Here is a 21,687-nt window from a genome sequence, read left to right as displayed (position 1 = left end):
TGCAAGGAGAAAGCACTGAAAAACACTGCTGTCTTTAAATACGAAACAGTAATCAATGTGAAAAGCTCCGTATAAATGACCACAGGAGGTAATCCTTTATCCAAAGAATAACTGGAATCTATCTCTATTCTGCATAAAAGCTGCAAAAATATACACACCAACTAGTATTGTTACTGCAGTGAGTCCTGAGCCGTTTTGAGGCTCATGTCTCATTTGCAGCCTGTCTGCTGGTTGCATAACCTTTACTTCAAGGCAGCTCGCTCACTGTTGGGGAAGGAACAGAAATCAGCTGGCTTCTAATCAGAGTTTAGGAGAGGAGGGACATCCCTGGGGTGCCGGCTGGGCTGGCTGGACTTTATTTATAGCCCCAGGAGGAGCACAAAAGTAAAAGTTCAAAATATCTTATGCTATTTGTGAAGTGGCCTCCTGTGGTTCTTTCCAATTAGATTTCTTTGGCCCCATTAAGCAATTTTAGTCCAGTTAATGGAATATAACATTGTAATATTTTACAAATTGCCTCCTGCCTAATATGCATCTTTTGGCACATTTATTACTCCTGCAAGGGTGCCATAAAATAATTAGTTATATTTTTAAGCTGTTTTAAAATAAATTTAAATGTTGGCGTAGCTTACTCACATTGGGTAGACTCTTCTCAGTTTGGCTCCGGTCGTGCTTATCTTTATCATATGCCATCTTTTTCAGGAGCTTTTTCACAGCCTTTTCCTTGGACAGCTTTTTATGGTTTTCAATGTTTTGTTGTCGCACTTGATTCATAATAAACTTTGGAATCTGAAAGGAGTTGGAAGAAAATTATCATTTATAGACTTCTTCTGACAGTTGTCAACACTTGGCTCATCAACTTAAGAGATCATTTCAACACCCTGTGACAGGACCAGAATTATTGGTTACAAAATATCGCAAAATATTTACAGCACAGAAAAAGGCCATTCGACCCAACAGGTCTATGCCTGTCTTTATGCTATACAGAAGCCTCCTGCACTCTACTTCATCTAACCCCAGCAACATAACTTCTTCTCTCCATCAGGATTTTCGTATCTCTCTTTTGCCTTGTTCACCTTCATTGCTTTCCATTTCTCTCCTGGTGTTTGACAAGGTGTTTACTAAAACCCGCTTTCACAGCCATATTTCCTTCCTCAGTGACTGTCTCTATCTCCGACTTACCCCACGTGGATTTCAACTGAAGTTCCATCCCTCATGTTTTGAACCCACCCAGGATTACAGGTATCTCCGGGACATACAACGCTCCTCGGACTGCTGTTCTCGTCGCAGTCTGAGATCCACACTCAGTGCCATGCGCCGCCATATGAACACACTCGACCTTTCCCTCCAGCAACACTGCCGCACCCTTTTTCAAAGCTGCGTGTGCCCCCAGTTTCATTTTATTCTTCGTCTCATCTGACGCCTCAACAAGAAACTTTGTCTCTTTCTTTTAGGTGCAAAGGAACGCAAGCTCCAACAACTCATCGATACCAACACCCATCCAGAACCCTCCACCCCTGCCTGTCCCTCTATCCCCATCCTGTCTTCCAATCCCAGCCCCGGCCATGTATTCACCATACCCTCTGCCCTTCCCCTCTCCGACGCTGAACGTTCAGTGCTCAGCAAAGGACTTAGTTTCATACCCTTACGCTCTCATCTCAATGAATTTCGAGCTCGGCATGATGCTGAACTCTTCTTCCGCCGTCTTCGTCTCCGTGCTCACTACTTTGGGCAGGAGTCCTCTCCCCGTTCAACGGATCCTTTTACCCACCTCCAATATTCTCCCTCCACCTGGACCCCTCCCTCTGGATTCTTACCTTCTCTTGATCTTTTCATTGAGAACTGTCGGCGTGACATTAGTCATCTCAATTTCTCTGCTCCTCTCATCCATTCTAACCTGTCTCTCTCTGAACTTACTGCACTCCGTTCTCTCAGGTCCAACCCCAACATTGTCATCAAACCCGCTGACAAGGGTGGTGCTGTTGTTGTCTGGTGCACTGACCTCTACCTCGCGGAGGCTGAGCGTCAACTCGCAGACACTTCCTCCTACCTCCCCCTGGACCATGACCCCACCACTGAACATCAAGCCATTGTTTCCAGGACTGTTACTGACCTCATCTCCTCTGGAGATCTTCCTTCCACAGCTTCCAACCTGATAGTCTCCCAACCTCGGACGGCCCGCTTCTACCTCCTACCCAAAATCCACAAACAGGACTGTCCCGGCAGACCGATCGTGTCAGCCTGTTCCTGCCCCACGGAACTCATTTCTTGCTATCTTGACTCCATTCTCTCTCCCCTTGTCCATTCCCTTCCCACCTACATCCGTGATTCCTCTGACACCCTACATCATATCAACAATTTTCAGTTCCCTCGCCCCAAACGCCTCCTCTTCACCATGGACGTCCAACCCCTCTACACCTCCATCCCCCACCAGGATGGTCTGATGGCTCTCCGCTTCTTCCTCGAACAGAGGCCTGAACAATCCCCATCCACCATTACTCTCCTCCGTTTGGCTGAACTTGTTCTCACACTGAACAAATTCTCTTTAAACTCCTCTCACTTCCTCCAAATAAAAGATGTGGCTGTGGGTACCCGCATGGGCCCCAGCTATGCCTGCCTCTTTATGGGGTATGTGGAACATTCCTTGTTCCAGTCCTACTCCGGCCCCCTCCCACAACTCTTTCTCCGGTACATCAATGATTACTTCGGTGCTGCTTCATGCTCTCGTCTGGACCTGGAAAAATTTATTAGTTTTATTAATTTTGCTTCCAATTTCCACCCCTCCATCATTTTAACATGGTCCATCTCTGACACTTCCCTTCCCTTCCTTGACCTCTCTGTCTCACCAATATCCATTACAAGCCTACTGATTCCCACAGCTACCTCGACTACAGCTCCTCACACCCCGCTTCCTGTAAGGACTCCAACCCATTCTCTCAGTTCCTTCGCCTCCATCGCATCTGTTCTGATGGTGCCGCCTTCAAAAACAGTTCCTCTGAAATGTCCTCCCTCTTCCTTAACCGAGGTTTTCCACCCACAGTGGTTGACAGGGCCCTTAAACGTGTCCGGCCCATCTCCCGCGCATCCACCCTCACGCCTTCTCCTCCCTCCCAGAAACATGATAGGGTCCCCCTTGTCCTCACTTATGACCCCACCAGCCTCCGCATTCAAAGGATATCCTCCGTCATTTCCACCTACTCCAGCATGATGCCACCACCAAACACATCTTCCCTTCACCCCCCCGGCGGCATTGCGTAGGGATCGTTCCCTCCAGGACACCCTGGTTCACTCCTCCATCACCCCCTACACCTCAACCCCCTCCCACGGCACCTGCCCATGCAGCCGCAGAAGGTGCAACACCTGCCCCTTTACTTCCCCTCTCCTCACCATCCAAGGGCCCAAACACTCCTTTCAAGTGAAGCAGCATTTCACTTGCACTTCCCTCAATTTAGTCTACTGCATTCGTTGCTCCCAATGCGGTTTCCTCTACATTGGAGAGACCAAACGCAGACTGGGTGATCGCTTTGCAGAACACCTTCGGTCTGACTGCAAGCATTACCTAGACCTCCCTGTCGCTTGCCAGTTCAACACTCCACCCTGCTCATATGCCCACATGTCCGTCCTTGGCTTGCTGCATTGTTCCAGTGAAGCTCAACGCAAACTGGAGGAACAGCACCTGATCTTCCAACTAGGCACTTTACAGCCTTCCGGACTGAATATTGAGTTCAACAATTTTAGATCATGAACTCTCTCCTCCATCCCCACCCCCTTTCTGATTTCTACCCCCCCCTTTTTTTCCCAATAATTTATATAGATTTTTCTTTTCCCACCTATTTCCATTATTTTTAAATATATTTCCATCCATTGTTTTATCTCTACCTTTTAGCCTTTTTTGATTCCTTCACCCCACCCCACCCCCACTAGGGCTATCTGTACATTGCTCGTCCTGCTTTCTACCCTTAATTAGCACATTCCTCAGATAATGTCACCACCTTCAACACCTCTTTGGCCTTTTGTCTGTGACATCTTTTGGTTATGTCCACCTATCACTGGCCCGCTATCCAGCTCTACCTCCCCCACCTTAAACCAGCTTATATTTCACCTCTTTTCTATTTTTACTTAGTTCTGTTGAAGGGTCATTTGGACTCGAAACATTAACTGTGTTCCTCTCCGCAGACGCTGCCAGACCTGCTGAGTTTTTCCAGGTATTTTTGTTTTTGTTTTGGATTTCCAGCATCCGCAGTTTTTTGCTTTTAACATAACTTTTTATTCATGTCTACTTAATGTACTTATCTAGTTGAAAAGTTATTATATTATTTCATAAGCATTTTGATCAGTGTATTTTGTTGTTGTTGTATAGGCTTAATCATCCACATTGTAAGACTTTGGGCAGAATTTTCCATGCCTGTTGGCATTGGGCATCATGGTGGGAATGGGCAGCCAACATAGTGGGAAGGCCAAAAATCGGTTTCACAACGTTGTGAATCCAGTTTGCAATCGTTCGCTCTGCCCGTCAATGGCAGGCCATGGTTCCTGCAGCCGGACATTGGGAGCTTCATTTTGATACATCTGCATATCATTATCAGCCCAACTCAACAGAATCATCCCCCCACATCAAATGTACCACCCAAGTCGGTGGAAAACACACATTCACTGGCATCTCACTCACTGACAGCTCAGGTGGCATCACCACTCACACACAGCCTCACATCTCCAGCTGGCCCCATCTCCTCTGGAGACTGCCTCCTCAGCCCTCACTATCTTGAGGCCACTCGAACAGATCAACTTGTGACCCCACACACACCCTGGGATACCCCCCTACCCCAGTCCCCAGAATCGGTGGGGGCTGCAGTCTCTTGCCTTTCGGGGTCATGTCTTCTGTGCAGCCATCCTGGGCTGGAAGCACTGAGAGGTGTGCGTGCGGCTGCATTTTAAATATGGCACTTGGAGTGAGGAAGCGGCGAGGTGACGGCATGATGTGCGAATGAGAGCCTGCCCGCCATCGAAACGGTGTGTTTCCTGGGAATGCATGATTAATGGGGCGGGTTGGGAAGGCGTGAAAAGCCGCCATTGTGGCTGGCGGGTAAACATTCTTTTTCCTGCCAGCTACCGCATTTAGTGCAAATCTGGGATAATCCCACCCTATGGTAGAAATGCAGAATTGGAGTTTTGGAGTAAATGGATAGAAATTTCAAATTATAAACTCTCAGGCTTAAATTTTCATGTTCCCTGTCTTCGCAAGAATGGCTGTGGTGTCCCACCACTGAACTCAGCCCCAGCATTTTTGCTGAGGTGGGGGAAGACAGGGGTGGGTCACACTTCCACATCCATGGCTCACAGAGGCAACAGAACATTCTAAAGTACAACTGCCTTCAGTATGTTCTGATTTTGGTTAGTGGGATGCCCAACACACGAATTGTGCACTTTACCCCAGTGGAAGAAAGTCTAAAGTTAGCGGAGTTATTTGAAGAGGTAGGGTACCCTTCTGGAGAGGTAGGGTATCCTTTTGGATATAGTTCCGAGACACCTTTGGGAGAGGTAAGGTGCCCTTTGGGATTGTTAAAAGAAGACATGAATGTCTATAAAAAGTAGATAAACTCATTGTAACTGTCAAAGGGAACTGACAAAGGGAACTATCAAAGGGAATTGTCAAAGGGAGCTGACAAAGGGAGCTGTCAAAGGCAGCTGTCAAGTCATTTAAATCTCCTGCCCTTTAACTATTTGGAAACAAAACTGTCTGCAATGTTAAAAAAGTGCCTGCTATTTCACTCTGTTGGTTGACATAAGCCTGAGGGTTATCATTACAGGATTGGTGTTAAATGACTGATTTCATGGCCTACCACAATCACACTGGAGTGCCTGTCAGTTCACAGTTTGATTGACAGTTCCAAGTGCTTATAAAGTATTTGAAGTGGAAATATGAATACAAATGCTTGTTGTTATAAGGGATTAAGTATTTGAAGAAAGTTGAATGTAGTGAAAGGGTTTTTATCAATGACAGTATTAGTTTTTAAATAATGAATTCAACAACAGACACTTAAGAAATTTATTTAATCTCAGCATGGGCCCTGAGGTCTGTCCATGGTAGATACTGTGTGAGCTGGCATGGAAGCTGTAAGGGCAAAGGGTGATGGGTGAAGGCATGAGTTGCCACTAAGTTGGCTTAGGGGCTATAAAAGGGCCATGGGTGGAGGGGCATGAGGTGGCAGCATAGGTTGGCATGGATGGGGCCAGGGGAGTGTGCGGGAGGGGTGAGGGTGCATGAGGAGTAAGGGCTAGAGGGCTTTTTTGTTTTTTTTCAAAGTTGCAATGAAGTCCCACAGCACCGAGGTGGGCCTTTCCGTCTAGACCACCTCCTCACCCGGCAGTCCCTATGCTGCCCCTGCACTGTGTCTGGGGTTGCGCACCATGACCCCCATTACACCCTGCCTCCCCCACCCGTCCCTCGCCAGATCAAAAAAAATCAAGGGTTCCGGGGAACTTTTACCCAGGTTGGTTTTGCAGAGCTAGGAATTGTCCAGACTCTGTCTCCTGACTCAGGAGCAAAAATTTAGGCCTCACTTTTTATTGGCCAATGTAAGACTTCACTGTCACTTGGACATGCAAAATTATGCAAGCTTAAGATGAATAATTTTATAACTTCATTCTACCATATGCTGTGCGCAATTTTCTGAACATTTGGATATACTTATACCAGGAATACCAGAGTCCTCAATATGCACTCTTAGCATTAGGCTCTCTACCAGGGCTACAAAGTTGTAACATTACCCCAAGATGCTTAGCTTCAAAAATCATGGCTTTGCAGATTTGAGATTGTTCTTACCGTCCAAAGCAACTCTTGGTATTTAATCAAATAGCGCATTATGTTGCTTGTCCCAGCAGCCATTTCTAACTGTGTCTTTGTGCAATATCCTTTGAACATAAACAGGTTGGGTGCCATGATGACAGAAACGTTGTTTAGTGTCATTTTGTTGCTCTCCTTGTTGTCTATTAATCTCTGAAGAAATTCAAGCAATGACTGGAAAAGAATATTAATTGAATGATCAAGGCTGCAGTGTATTCCTAATCTTAAAAAGAAAAAGGTGTCATTTTGAAAGAAATCAAAAACACGTGACTGCTTATATTTTGGAAACATTCTAAATTATTTTTTAGCATATTTAAAAGAGCTTCGGTCTCAGGGGTTTCTGCCTTGTATTTCACAATCTGTAATGTAAACAAGCAATTCGTTAAGTGCCATCAAAAATTTTCCTCTAAATAATTGTTAATAAATTTACTGCCTGTCTTGTGGATAGTAAATCTGGTTTCGTCACAAAACTAAAGTTCTTCAGTGCAAATATGGCATTCTTTTTTAAATAGACTTTGAGTTGACGATTTTCTTCAGTTTCAGCGTCAGTAGATTCTGGGTTCAAGTCTGAGTCCAGAGGCTTGAGCTCAAAAATTTAGGCCAACACTCCAAAGCAATTCTGAGAGAGTTCTGCACTGTCAAAGGTGCTGTCTTTTGAATGAGACATTAAATAAATCGAGGCCTGCAAAAATACCATTATTTTGAAGAAGAACAGGAGATTTATCCCTGGTACCTTGGCCAATATTGATCCTTCAGCTAACATCACTAAAACAGATTATCTGGTTATTATCAAGTTGCAGTTTGTAAGAGCTTGCTGATTGGCAGCTGTGTTTCCTGCATTAGAACAATGAGTACATTTCAAAAACACTTAATTGGTTGTAAAGTATTTTGGGATGTCCTGAGATCATGGAAGGTGCTGTATATATATGAATATTCTTTTTCCATCTTTCATTATGAGAAAATCAGCTGACATTAATCCTACCAAGTGGTATCCCACCATAGTATGTGTGCTTTTAAACGATACACCTGATAATTGCAACATTGGATAAATCTATCTTGGCAGCTTCTTTAAAGTGTCCCTTTTACTTTATCCCCTGTTCCATAGTCTTGTGGGTAGTGCTCACATCAACGAGCTTTGCTGTTGGCACCTACCGTACAAGATGCCCTGCTGTCCTTTGGGCATGAGTCCTGGAGTGGCACACAGGGCAAATTTCTCTGCAGCGTTCAAGTGTAGCAGCATTCAACTTTGCCAGCCATTAAACGAAGGGTTTAGATACTGCTCTGTTCCAACTCTAAACCCATGGAATCAGTTTTCTGCATACATATTTATTATGCAGCCAGTTTTTATTTCAATATGCATTGCAAATATTTAACAGCTGTTTTAAATTTGGGGCTACTAACTTTATGACCATATCTGGGCCATAGCCAACACCAAGCTTTATTAAGAACTAAGATACACAGTGCACACAACCTAACTTGAACATTAAACAATACCAAGTTAAACATTGCATAACTTCATTGACTAAACCTGAAATTGTGGCGTAACTGCAATCTTACAAGAACACCCCATCTACACTTGAGGTTTCTCTTTTGCAAGGCAGCGTTTGACCGAGTGTGGCATCAAGAATCCCTCCTGGAGTCAATGGGAATCAGGGGAAAACTCTCCGCGTACCTAGCACAAAGGAAGATGGTTGTGATTGTTGGAGGTCAGCCATCTAAGCTCCAGAATGTCACTGCAGGAGTTCCTCAGTGTAGTGTCCTAGGCCCAACCATCTTCAGCTGCTTCATCAATGACCGTCCTTCCATCTTAAGGTCAGAAGTGGGGATGTTCGCTGATAATTGTACAATGTTCAGCACCATTCACAACTCCTCAGATACTGAAGCAGTCCATGTAAAAATTCAGCAAGAGCTGGACAATATTCAGACTTGGGCTGACAAGTGGCAAGCAACATTTGTGCCACACAAAGTGCCAGGCAATGACCATCTCCAACAAGAGAGAATCTAACCATCGCCCCTTGACATTCAATGGCATTACCATCACTGAACCCCCAACTATCAACATCCTGGGGGTTATCATTGACCAAAAACTGAACTGGACTAGTCATGTAAATACTATGGCTACAGGAGCAGGTCAGAGGCTAGGAATCCTGTGGCGAGTAACTCACCTCCTGAGTCCCCAAAGCCTGTCCACAATCTATGAAGCACAAGTCAGGAGTGTGATGGAATACTCTCCGCTTGCCTGGATGAGTGCAGCTCCAACAACACTCAAGAAGCTTGACACCATCCAGGAAAAATCAGCCCGCTTGATTGGAACCCCTTCCACAAACATTCACGTCCTCCACCACTAATCAACAGTGGCAGCAGTGTGTACCATCTACAAGATGCACTGCAGAAACTCACCAATGCTCCTTGGGCAGCACCTTCCAAACCCGCGATCACTACCATCTGGAAGTACAAGGGCAGCAGATAGATGGGAACACCACCACCTGGAAGTTCCCCTCCAAGCCATTCACCATCCTGACTTGGAAATATATCACCGTTCCTTCACTGTTGCTGGGTTAAAATCCTGGAACTCCCTCCCTAACAGCACCGTGGGTGTACCTACGCCACAGGGACTGCAGCGGTTCAAAAATGCAGCTCACCACCACCTTCTCACAGGCAATTAGGGATGGGCAATAAATGCTGGTCTAGCCAGCAAAGCTCACATCCTGTAAATGAAAAATAAAACAACATTCTGTGGACTCCTTGCGGCTGAAACTAACTGGTCATGGATGTCATCAGAAAACTAGGGAGAGTGAATTCGTTGCCCCTTTACACCCTGTCCAATATCCTTTCTACAATGAAGTCAATAGGGAAGAAAATCAGCTGGGAGCAAAACATATTGATGATTCATTATTGCCAGTTTTGTGCTATGACCCAAAACCTATTTCACCCCCTTCAACAAAATACTGTGGATGCTAGAAATCGGAAATGAAAACAGAAATTCCGGAAATACTCAAAAGGTCTGGCAGCATCTGTAGAGAGAGAAACTGCACTTTACGGGGCATTGTGTTCCCTGCCTCCCCTCGTAACTAAAAACGATTCCGGAGCCCACCCATGGAAAAGCCATTTCCCTGCAGCTATTTTACGCTCAGCAGGGCATTAACCTTTGCCCCCATCTGGGGAGGAAATCCTGCCTTCGAGAGCTGCCATTCCAATAGGCCAGCAGCTTTGAAGTCCCAGAAGCGCCACGCTCAAGTTGTGCTGGGACTACAGCCAGTCCCTGAATTATGGAGGATAGACTGAAGTTAAGTCTGGTGTATCAGTGGATTGTGGCCAGCGAGGGGGTGAGGGACATGGGGGACCAGGATTGAAAGGCTGAGGGGGAGGGTTAAAGGGGGTTATGACCTAGGGGTTACCTCCCATGGGCACAGAGTTCCCCCAAAGGAGGTCCCACTGTTGCCTGTCACCAGCTCGCCCGATAAAAGCTGCTAGGCTATCCATTTGGCATGGGCCTCCCTCTGCCACAGGTAAAATATCGGTGGGGGCAGGATGAGGCACTTAAGTGGCCATTAACTGGCCATTAATTGGCCACTTAAGGGGCTCAATAGGTCCAAGGGTGGGCATGTTGCCCAACGCAACCACAGACACCTGTAAAATGGGAGACAGGTCAGGGGCAGGCAGGGAGGCAATGGGAAGGTCACATGCTGCATTTTACGGGTCCCCTCAAATACACTGGCGAGGGCATGTAAAATCCAGCTCAGTGTTAATGTTTCAGGGCAATGACCTTTCATCAGGACAATTCTAATCACTGAACAATCATTGATCTAAACTCTTAGGCAAAAAATTTTTAGCTTGTCGGACAGGCACATGCCCGACCCAAAAACGTCATCCACGGGTGGGATGAGGTTTCAATCCATCATTAAAAAAAAAAATTTCATACTAATTTCGAACATGCCCCTTCTCATGTGACAGAGCCACAAGTGCGTGCAAGAAAAGCTCCCTGAGGCACATGTCCCCTCATGTGACAGAGGGGACATGGTTTTTAACATCTTAAAATGCTTTATTTTTATTTTGTTGGATCTTCATCTCACTGGGGAGGTTCTGTGCCTCTCAGGGAGCTTTTCCTGCGCGGACTTTCGTGCATGTGTGAACTCGCGCGCTCGCCCTCCTTCCCCCCCCCCCCAACACAGGCAGTGCTGCTGCGCGTGTTTCCCACTGGGCGGGCCTTAATTGGCCTGCCAGCGTGATATCGCGGTCCTGCCCCTATCGCAGGCGGCGGTTGGCTTCCCGCCCACCCCCTCCGAGCCCGCCCGACGAGGGCAAAGTTCTGCCCTTTTTTTTTCCCAACAGATGCTGTCGGTTTTGCTGACTATTTCCAGCTTTTTCTCATTTTACTTCCCTCCTTTGGATCCCATAGACACTCTGGGCAAGTTATGAGCAAGTTTGCATTCTAGACCTACATTCGTAAGAGATGTGGTTGAAACTACCACCCAAATTCATACTTAATGAATCCAGCAGAAAAAGAAAACTTTCATCCCTGGGCGGTATTCAGATTGAAATCCGAAAGGAGAAAGATAGTACGTTAACCCAGTCTCTGCTGGCTACCCAAGTAAATCTTATTAATATTTAATTTTTCATCAAAAATGTGTGTCAATCAGGAAACCTCAGAGATTGACCCAATACGCTTCATCAGGTAGCAACAGTTTCAGTTAGTACATCTCAGGGAATCACAGAATACGCAGCCAAGATTTCCTAAAATGTGCAAATTTTGATCACAAAGAACCCCACCTATTCACAAGAGCTAGACCCAAAAATTCCTTAATCATGCAACGTGAACCAAAATTATTTTGCTTTGAATAAGAAACTTGTGTCAAAATAAATAAACAATTTTATTCACATTTTAAAATGTAATTTTGAGGGGAAAAAATTAATAAATGTATTTTTAATACAACGGACAATCATACCTTCAGTGTGTCCCTATTTTGGTCTGGGAGGAGAAGCACCAGCAAGTTAAGAGCCTGTAGCTGAAGTTTTCTACTTGATAGATCTGTCAATCAAATATTTGCATCATGTTATTAAAAAGGATCACATCTAACAGTTCCCAAACCAAACTACCGTGAAATTCACACAAACGAAAGGCTAACATTTTATCTGGCAGAAATTTATTCGCTCAACCAATAGACCCAAGTCTGGCCCGAATTTGGGCCTTGGGCTTCATTAGGGTTTTACATGGGAGCTGCTCCTGCCTGTCACCTCTCCACATGCAGTTCCCTTATCTTAACAGCACAAATGTTGGGCCACTTCCAGTCATGGTCCGATAGAAAGTCCTGAGAAGGGGCTGGAGCGGGCAAGAGGTGGGGTGGGGCTTATTAAGATAACTGTCAAGGCAGCTCTCCTTCTTCTCCTGGCAACACAGGAAGGTTTTTCAACAAGTTTGCATTAAAATAACGAACTATTATTTGATAGGGACAGCATTCACTAAAGAATCCAGGAGTCATTGGATTGAGGCCTGGGAGTTAAAATAGCCCAGAAATAATTTCTTATGCAGTGGAGAATTTCCAACTCAACACCCTACCCACCTACCCAAAACCTGCCTGGAGTTAAAATTGGGGCCTTACCATTAAAATGACTAATTCGGGAAGACAGAAATTTTAAAAAGTAGGAAATGAAAGTCAAGCACAAGCAAATACAGGAAAAAAGAGCAATTTTGTGTTTTCCTCTCATGTTTAATTATAGGCTATAGATTATATATATTTACAGTGGACACATCTTCACGCCAAGAGTACACTTTGTGATTGATTCCCCAGTTGGATGTTTCTGGTGAAGAGGAATGCTTGATGGTGTTGTTGGTTGGGAAATTGCCAACCTGTAGATTATGATTTCAGGTCTATTTAAATGAATGGACAATCAGAGATTTCAGGCCCAACTGTTCTGCACTGGCATCCCTGCATCTACTGTTCCATTCTAGAATGAGATCAGGGAATTGGGCTTATTGAAAATTCAAGTTTTGAGATTCTTGCAGGAAATCTTGCAGTATTCCCTGCTCATTAAAATCTATGTCAGGAATTTACCTTTTCACTTTCTAGTTAATGTAGCATTTGCATATATCACCACAAATATATATTCTTACAGAGCACAAACATTTACGAATATGTAAATAGATATGACCATCTTTCCAGATTTAGACTATTTTGCATTAAAATCTTGATTGACCTCTGCAGAAAAAACAGTTCTATTGTGCGCACACGGGAATTATGGGTCACATTTTTGAGGGGTCATGGAGTCTCTGCCGACCAATAAAAATGGCGGATAAGACCGGAATCCAGAAGTCCCGCCTTCATTTCTGACAAATCCCATTTTCGCCAGAAAGGGAAAGGGGGCAAATGGGTGGTGAAGTGTACAGATGCAAATTGCTGGGCCATTCAAACTCGGGGCACAAGACAAGCAGGTATGATTTTCACTCCAGGAACGGCTTTAAACTGCAGTGTGTGTTCCACGACTTTATGGTGGAGACATAAGTCTCTTGAACCATACGTAATGTATGTAGAATGGTCAAACTGTCAAGATATCTAAATCCCCTGCCCTTCAAAATTTGAAAAAAAAACTGCCAGCCTTAGTCTCTGAGTAAAAAGAACCTGTGCTAGCAATTTCAATAGATGTTTGCTGATGTAATCCTAGTGCTATTACTATAGTGTTGTTATTGCTTCACTGCTTTCCACAACCTGTCATTATCACAGTGGGGAGCTGTAAATTCAGTCTGATTGACAGCTCAAAGCGGTTACGAAAGGATTAGCTATGAATACAAATGTTTGTTTTTATAAAGGATTAAATACTTGAGAGGATTTAAATCTATTGAACGGGCTTTCATGAATGAGAGTTTTATTTTATACAGTGAAGTCTGTAATAAATATTTCGAATTTTATTTTATTTCACATCAGCATGGCTCCTGAGGTTTGCCTATATGCATACTGGGTGAGTTGGCATGGATGGTGTAAGGGCAAAGGGTGGTGGGGTCTTGAGATGGCACTAAGTTGACATAAGGGCTGTAAGAGGCCATGGAGATAGTGGGTGTCATGGATTGGCATGGAGCGTATGAGGGGCCATTGGGGGGTAGGCGGGGGTTGCATGTGTTGACAAGAGTTGGCATAGCTGGGGCTTGGGGAGTGGGTGGGGGGGTGAGGGGCGGTGAGGGCCAAAGAGCCTAATATTTAACAAAACATATGGGACGAAGTCCCAGAGGGCTGAGGCAGGCCTTTAAAACAGCTCGTCTCGCCACTCTGCAGCCCCTGTGGCCGTCTCCAATCTGTGTCAGGGGATGGCGGGCCTGACTCCATCCCTCACCCCCCCCACCCCCGAAATGAAAACAGGCCAATCATGGCACTTTGTCCTGAGGCGGGTAAGCCAAGCTGGGAAATTTCCTGACTTGAGCTACTCGTCTCCATGGTGAAAAATCAGGTCCTGTGTTTCCATTTTTATTATGAATGCCAGTAAAACAGGAGATTAATAACTTACTTTGTACAGCTAGAAAGGCGTCAAGGTACTCGAGAGTGACAAGCGGATGTGGCAGCTCTCTTACAAAGAGCTTTAGTATACTTGCTGCATCATGCTGACGTACATTTTCCCAGTTAAAAGTTCCTTCACAGAACTGTGCTTCTAGCTCTTCACGTAGACTCTTAAAACATATGGGGAGAAAAGATTACCGCATCACCTTCAGCAACATTATCAGTGTCACATTAGGTTACATTTGAGAGCAAAGTCCTGCATATCTCTTAACATAGACAATGTTGCTTATTTCCCATGTAGATTTTTTTTCATATGGGTAATCTGTTTGTTTGTACAAATTAAGAGATCTATTGTATAACTTACTGATTCACTGTATTATCCTTACGCGGCACACTCTGAATTTCACCGGCACTGAAATTAGAGCCCTAATTTTAATATGATTAATCACATTGGAAAATGGGCGTGCCCAATTTCTCTGCACAACAAGCTCTTGAACAAAGCTTGCATTCCTTTTTGAAAGATTTTGTTGAAACAGTGTGGCAACAATTATCTTCACAGCAATGAGTCACAGGGCTGCCCCTCAGATTCCTGATGCTTCTTTGGAAGTCATTGTGGAGGTCAAGACAAGGAGGGAGGTGCTGTCCCCAAGTGCCTGCAGGAACAGAAACGACCCATGGCTGGACAGTGGTGGCTGACAGGGTCAGTGTCAGCAGCATCACCCCAGGACCTGGGTTCAATGCAGGACTGCAGCAGTTCAAGAAGGCAGCTCACCACCACCTTCTTAAGAGCAACTAGGCATGGGCAATACATGCTGGTCTAGCCAGCGACACCCACATCGCGTAATTGAATTTAAAAAAACACGTTAATAATCTTCCACACAGGCAAAGATTCATAGAGTTCTTCATCACTCCATCTTTCAACAAAACTCCCTAACAAAACTAGAGGCAATGGGATTGGGGGAACACCCTCCACTGGTTGGAGTCATACCTAGCACAAAGGAAGACGGTTGTGGTTGTTGGAAGTCAATCATCTCAGTTCCAGCACATCACTGTGGGAGTTCCTCAGGGTAGTGTCCTAGGCCCAACCATATTCAGCTACTTCATCAATGACCTCCCTTCCATCATAAGGTCAGAAGTAGAGATGTTCGCTGATGATTGCACAATGTTCAGCACCATTCGCGACTCCTTAGATACTGAAGCAGTCCATGCCCATATGCAACGAAACCTGGACAATATCCAGGCTTGGGCTGACAAGTGGCAAGTTACATTTGCACCACACAAGTGCTAGGCAATGACCGTTCCCAATAAAAAAGAATCCAATTATTTCCTCTTGACATTCAATGGCATTATCATCGCTGAATACCTCTCTAACCACATCCTGGGGGTTACCATTGACCAGAAACTGAACTGGACCAGCCATATAAATACTGAGGCTACAAGAGCAGTTCAGAGGCTGGAAATTCTGTGGAGGGTAACTCACTTCTTGACTTCCCAAAGCCTGCCCACCATCCACAAGGCACAAGTCAGGAGTGTGATGAAATACTCCCAACTTGCCTAGATGATTGTAACTCCAACAACACTCAAGAAGCTTGACACCATCCAGGACAAAGCAACCTGCTTGATTGGCGCCCCATCCACCACCTTCAACATCCACTCCCTCCACCACTGACGCACAGTAGCAGCAGTGTGTACCATCTACAAAATTCACTGCAAAACTCAAGGCTCCTTCGACAGCACCTTCCAAACCCCTGACCTCTACCATCTAGAAGGACAAGTGCAGCAGATGCATGGGAACACCACCACCTGCAAGTTCCCCTCCAAATTACCCACCATCCTGACTTGGAAATATATCTCCATTCCTTCACAGTCGCTGGGTCAAAATCCTGGAACTCCGTCCCTAACAGCACCAGGGGTGTTCCTACAACACATGGACTACAGCGGTTCAAGAAGGCAGCTCACCGCCACTTTCTTAAGGGCAATTGGGAATGGGCAATAAACGCTGACCCAGCCAGCAAAGCCGGTGTCCTGTGAACGAATAAAACAAAACATCCCTCCCCCATCACTCTCAACAATCCATCATTATTGTTAGCATATAATCAGAAGAAAACACTATAATCTTTCTTTTTCTCATCCCAGAGACACTCATATCTTTGTTTCTCATACCACCTTCACTGCAGTCAGGCTGTTACAAAAGAAGTCTGTGTTACCAACCTAACAAGTATCCATCAATCCCAGTGTTGAAAGTTTCAATTTATCCAGCCCCCACAGCCTTTTGGGGAAGATTGTTCCAGATTTTCACTCCCTTTTGTGTTTCACATCTGAATGGTCTGACTCTAATTTTAACATTATACCCTTGCAACCCCCTCCCCCCGCCCCACCCTTATGCCTCCCCTTAAAAAAGAATTGTGAGTTAAAATGCTTTACAGCAATTTTAACTACCTACCCTGTTCTGACTGAGAAAAATAGCATTAACATCACCTTCAAAGGGTTTTTAGACTTCTGATCTGTGCACACACAGCATAGATGGCTATATCCTGACACTTCAAGTGTAAATTAAATCATTATTATGAAGGAGATCCACAGATTCAGTTATTTAATACATATTTCCAGTTTGTACGTTTGCAGGTAGTCTTTTTCCAATTAATATAAAAATACCTTAATTTTTGATGTAAGTCCAGGTATTCGGAGAATCCCTTCTGTGTTCAACCCCTCTTCCTCTATGTGAACAATAAGCTGCAAAAATATTTGTAATTTCATGTTAGAAAATCGGTATCACACCAACTTCAATGGGTGGAACGTTACGCCAGCGGAATTTTATGGTCCCGCCGAAGTCAATGGAGTTTAGAATAACTCGCCGCATTTTAAGGTCCCATCCCACCGATACGGGGCCGTAAAATTCCAGCCAATATCTAAATCAGGGATAAGGCAAATTGGCAACTGCAGAGAAAGTTACAAACAAATTAGGTTATCTAGATAAGGACTTATTTATATATAACTCACACACATACAACGTAGCTAAGGATCTATAAAGAAGAAAGATTGTACATATATAACGGCCCATTCCTTCTGAGGAGTGGCAATCATTGTTGGATTGCCGCGCTGTTCAAAAATTCCCCTTATTCGACGCTGCTCCGCATTTGTTCTGACACCTACTAAGCCCGGCTTTTCCAGAAATATGAAGTGCAGCATCCCTCAGAGAGCTCCGTTGAAGCAGAGTTGGGGGAAGACAGGGCACCCCCCCTTTTTATGGCACCAGCTGCCGCATGGTAAGTTTAAATGTCCAGTTTGAGTATTAGTGAATGGGTGAATGAATGAATGGGTATCGTGGGTAGGTGGATGAGGTAAGTGGGTAGGTGGGCACGGGGTAGTTGGGTGAGCTGAACAGGTGGGTAATTGGGTAGTGGGAGAGGTGGGTAGGCTGGGTGAGGTAGTCGGTGGGTGAAGTGGGATAGTGGGTAGGAGATGTGGGTATGGTGAATGAGATGGCAGGCGGGTGGTGTGGTAGGTGGGTAAGGTGGCAAGTGAGTGAAATGGTACATAAGTGAGGTGATAGGCGGATTAGGTGGTAGGTGTGTAGGGTGGCAGGTGGGTAAGGCGGTATGTGGGTAAAGTGGTATGTGGGTGAGGTGGTAGGTGGGTGAGGTGCTGGTTGGGTCTGGGAATAGTTGGATGGTTGGGGGTGTGTGGGGCTTGGGTTGGGAGGGTAGCCTGGCCAGGTCAGAGGAGAGCTGAATGGTCACCGATTAGGGTAGCGTGGTGCTCAGTGGTGTAGCCAGGTCGGGTGGTCAGCAGGTAGTCAAGTGGTTGGGGAAGTGTTGTCAGGGTGCACATGTGGGTGGGTTAGGGGTACTGTTGGGGAAGGTCAGGGGGTAGTCTGATGCTTGGCGAGGGGTAGTTGTGTGAACAGAGGGTAGTTGGGTCAGGTCAGGGTGTACTTGGGTCATGTCGGGGGGTAGTCGGGTCATGTCGGGAGCAAGTTGAAACTTCCCATGAAATTCCCATGTAGGTCTGCGTGTCAGGACTTCCACGGGTCCCGATGTGCATCTCAGTCGTATGTCCAGCCTCAGACGATCCTGAGGCCAGAAGATTTGGGCTAGTTTATCAAATTCAAATCGTAAGTTAACGCTGCACCAGACTGAAGTAATATGGACATCCCAAGGAACCTCTGAGTGCATTCTCCAAACATATAAAATAATAAGCTCTTAATGGTTGAGATACTACATTAACACTCTGCCTTTTGTCTCCACTGGGGTACTCCTGATCTGATTTCTTGGTTGCAAAAATGGCTTTTCTTCATGTAACATTTGAAAAATTCGAGCAGCTCTGCTATCAAATTGTCAGGAGTCCGATAATCTGAAGTGACATTCAGCTGAAAATACATTGCGTCCTGTACTTACTTTCTGAAATATGAGTGGGACCCTGGTTCCTGGTACTTTTTTCTGATCCTGTTCCAATAGCATTGAAAGCGGAACTCCAAACAATCCCGTTTCTGAAAGGACATATTGAAAATCCAGAGTTCACTGAGCTTGAAGGACACCGTGTGCTCCTTCTGTTCCATACAACTGAAAGAAAAACCTGATGCCGTTGCAACATTTCATATGCTAATTTATAGTTAGAAGATTTTTTTTTCTTTTTGAACATGCAGTGATTTCAAACTTAAGATCAGAAATAACTTTTTCACGTAACAGAATGGTCCTAACCGGAAATGAAAGAGAAGGAGAAGGGTTAGTTTTCATTATGCAGGAAGAATATGGAGCCCGTGTGATGGATTTCCTGTTGTGACATCCAAATGAGCATATGAGCACCTGGCTGACCATTAATCTAATGACCCCAATTGATTTTGCTGATTCAGATTTATTTACATATTCTGGGCCTACAACTGCACTCCTTGTCATCAACCTTGGCAGCTTGAATACCTGAAGATTATGCTAGGATTAGGAAAAAAAATGACCTCACGCAATTCAAATTGATCCTGGGTTGAAGATGCCAATTTGCTGATAGTGGTGACAAGAGTTTATCCATTTTATTGTTTTTCAAATGCAAACTTTGGAGTTTACTCTAAATCAGCACTTTCACCTGTTGTTATCTATAGTAAACCCTTTACATTGCTGTGGAATATTAAGAAGTTCACGACAGAGAGCACTATTTTCCATACTGACTTATTGCCACACGTAGCACAAGTGCTACAATCCAGTGTCAACTCAACCTGAGAGAAAATAATGCAATTAAGTCCACACTCATGCATAAAGAAATTCTTAAATTTCATGAAGAATAAAATAAGTGAAAAGTTTATACACAAAGTGTTAAATATATCAGACTCATATGGAAGCAAGTGTTTCAAAATTTGAATATTATGTATTCTCATTACCTCTAATTTTGACTTTCATTGCTTTATGATGCTTGAAATCCACACCAACCGTATCGTAAAGAGCTGTTATTTCAATCAGAGCCAATGAACGCACTTTCTTCATGTCCTGAGGTGCGAGATTTCCTGCCTTAGTGGTGCCTGTCTTTTCTTTTGGCAGCCGGTAGTTCTTAAGAGAGAAACAAAGACGTATAGTGCCTTTCACAGCCTCAGCCCATCCCAAAGTGCTTCATAGACAATTAAATACTTTTAAAGCGTAATCGTTATTGTAATATAGCAAATTCTGGCATTCAATTCATGCACAGCAAGGTCTCACAAATAGCAATGAAATAAATGATTGGACCATCTGTTTTTTGTTGGTATTGCTTAAAGGATAAATGTTGGTTGATATATTGGGTGAACTTTTGAATTTTGCCAAGGGCACGTTTTAAGTATCTATAAGGAGATGTAACATCGATGTGCAGAAATTTGGGGCAGGATTTTTAGTTCGGTGGGCGCCCGCGATCAGCGGGTCCGGGAGCAGCCGGGGAACAGACCCCTGACCATGATCAGCCCTCGACCACGATTTCACGCTGGCCAATTAACGGCCAGCCAGCATGAAAGGCATACTGAAATGCTCAGTGCTCCCAGGGAGGGGATGGGAGGAGGGTGAGCGCTGAAGTGAGCGCAGGCGCAGGGGAGCACAGAAGGAAAGCTCCCTGAAGGCAGAGAGCTGCCTCAAGGAGCTGAAGAATTTAAATGCAAAAAACAAAGATTTTAAAAACCGGGAAAAAATGCCCGCGCGTCAGAATCAATCACTGGAACACACACCAGATGAAAATTCTGTCCAAACATTTTAATCTTTTTTTATTAATATCGGAAACCTCATCCCGCCTGTGGATGAGGTTTCCTGAAAAATGTAAAGGCAGCCTGGCCGATTCGCCCGCCCGCCAACCGTAACGTTGGATGGGCAATGAAAAATCTCAGTTAATTACTACTTTAATGGCCTTAATAGTGCTCTTAATTGCTAGCGGGGATTCTTGCGCGTGCCTGCTGACCGATATATCGCGCAAGTGCACGATGACGTCGGGACGTTCACCTGACATCATCACGTGCTATTTCACACTTGAGTGGGTCGGGCACACACCTGCACGCAGAGCAAAAAATTCTGCCCCTGGTTATTATATCATTATGGCAATATAGGAATGATATATAGAGATCTGGTTATTAGATATTATATTGGGGCCTAGATATTAAGGATTGATGAGGAACAGGGTGTATAAATTTAAGAGGGTTAGCTTCAAAGAAATGAGGGACCAACTCAAGAAAATTAGCTGGAGAGGATTTTCAACGGAGATTCAGTATAGGACAAACAAAACATCCTTAAAAGAATAATGCTTAACATGCAGCATGAGTGCAGACGAGCATGGAACATTAAGGAATGAATTAATTGATCTATGACTCAGATCTTCCGGTCTCTAGATCATGGGAGACTGGGTGTATGACCCAAGATGTGCTTTGACCCCACAGATGTCCTGACGCATTGACCTCTGAGGGAACTGTCCAGGAAGTTTGAACTTCAGACGGGCAATTCCCCTGCTTCCTGGGACCCTCCGCAAAAGTCTCCAACTCTGAGCTAGAGTCAGAGACTTTGGACAGTTTTGACGTACATGCCTTTATGGTTACTCAAGAAAAGTTAGATGGAAAAATCCTAATCTAACTCCTGGGTAACTACAGACATGATGCCTCAATAACTGACGTTGACCTCCACACCCGCCACCCACCGACTCCCACCTTGACCCCCTAACTACCTCCTGACTTCTAACTACCCCCCCAACCGGACCCGACTACCCCGCCTGAACCGACCTAACATCCTGACTAACCCCCAACCCCAACCCCTCCTTCCCACCTGACCCGACTAACCCCTGACCCACTTACCTACTCACCCAGCTACCCACTTCATCCCTCTCACCCACCTGCCACCCTACCCATCAACCACCCTATCCACCTACCAG

General features: G+C 44.9%; 1 protein-coding gene across 1 annotated transcript in view; it reads right to left on the bottom strand.

The window, feature by feature from the left end:
* The window catches only part of arhgap18 (Rho GTPase activating protein 18), a 107,736-nt gene that overhangs the window by 14,925 nt on the left and 71,124 nt on the right, over positions 1-21,687 (bottom strand). Inside the window, exons 6-12 of the mRNA XM_078541292.1 lie at positions 19,697-19,862; positions 18,726-18,817; positions 16,984-17,061; positions 14,339-14,498; positions 11,791-11,873; positions 6,824-7,018; positions 637-789 (exon numbers count right to left, since the gene is read on the bottom strand). Of these exons, the coding sequence (XP_078397418.1) occupies positions 637-789; positions 6,824-7,018; positions 11,791-11,873; positions 14,339-14,498; positions 16,984-17,061; positions 18,726-18,817; positions 19,697-19,862 (927 nt within the window). The remainder of the gene's footprint in view (positions 1-636; positions 790-6,823; positions 7,019-11,790; positions 11,874-14,338; positions 14,499-16,983; positions 17,062-18,725; positions 18,818-19,696; positions 19,863-21,687) is intronic.

This window comes from Cetorhinus maximus, chromosome 5 (genome assembly GCF_964194155.1).
Source record: "Cetorhinus maximus chromosome 5, sCetMax3.hap1.1, whole genome shotgun sequence".
In the NCBI taxonomy this organism is placed as follows: domain Eukaryota; kingdom Metazoa; phylum Chordata; class Chondrichthyes; order Lamniformes; family Cetorhinidae; genus Cetorhinus; species Cetorhinus maximus.
This window is presented reverse-complemented; position numbering and strand designations above follow the sequence as displayed.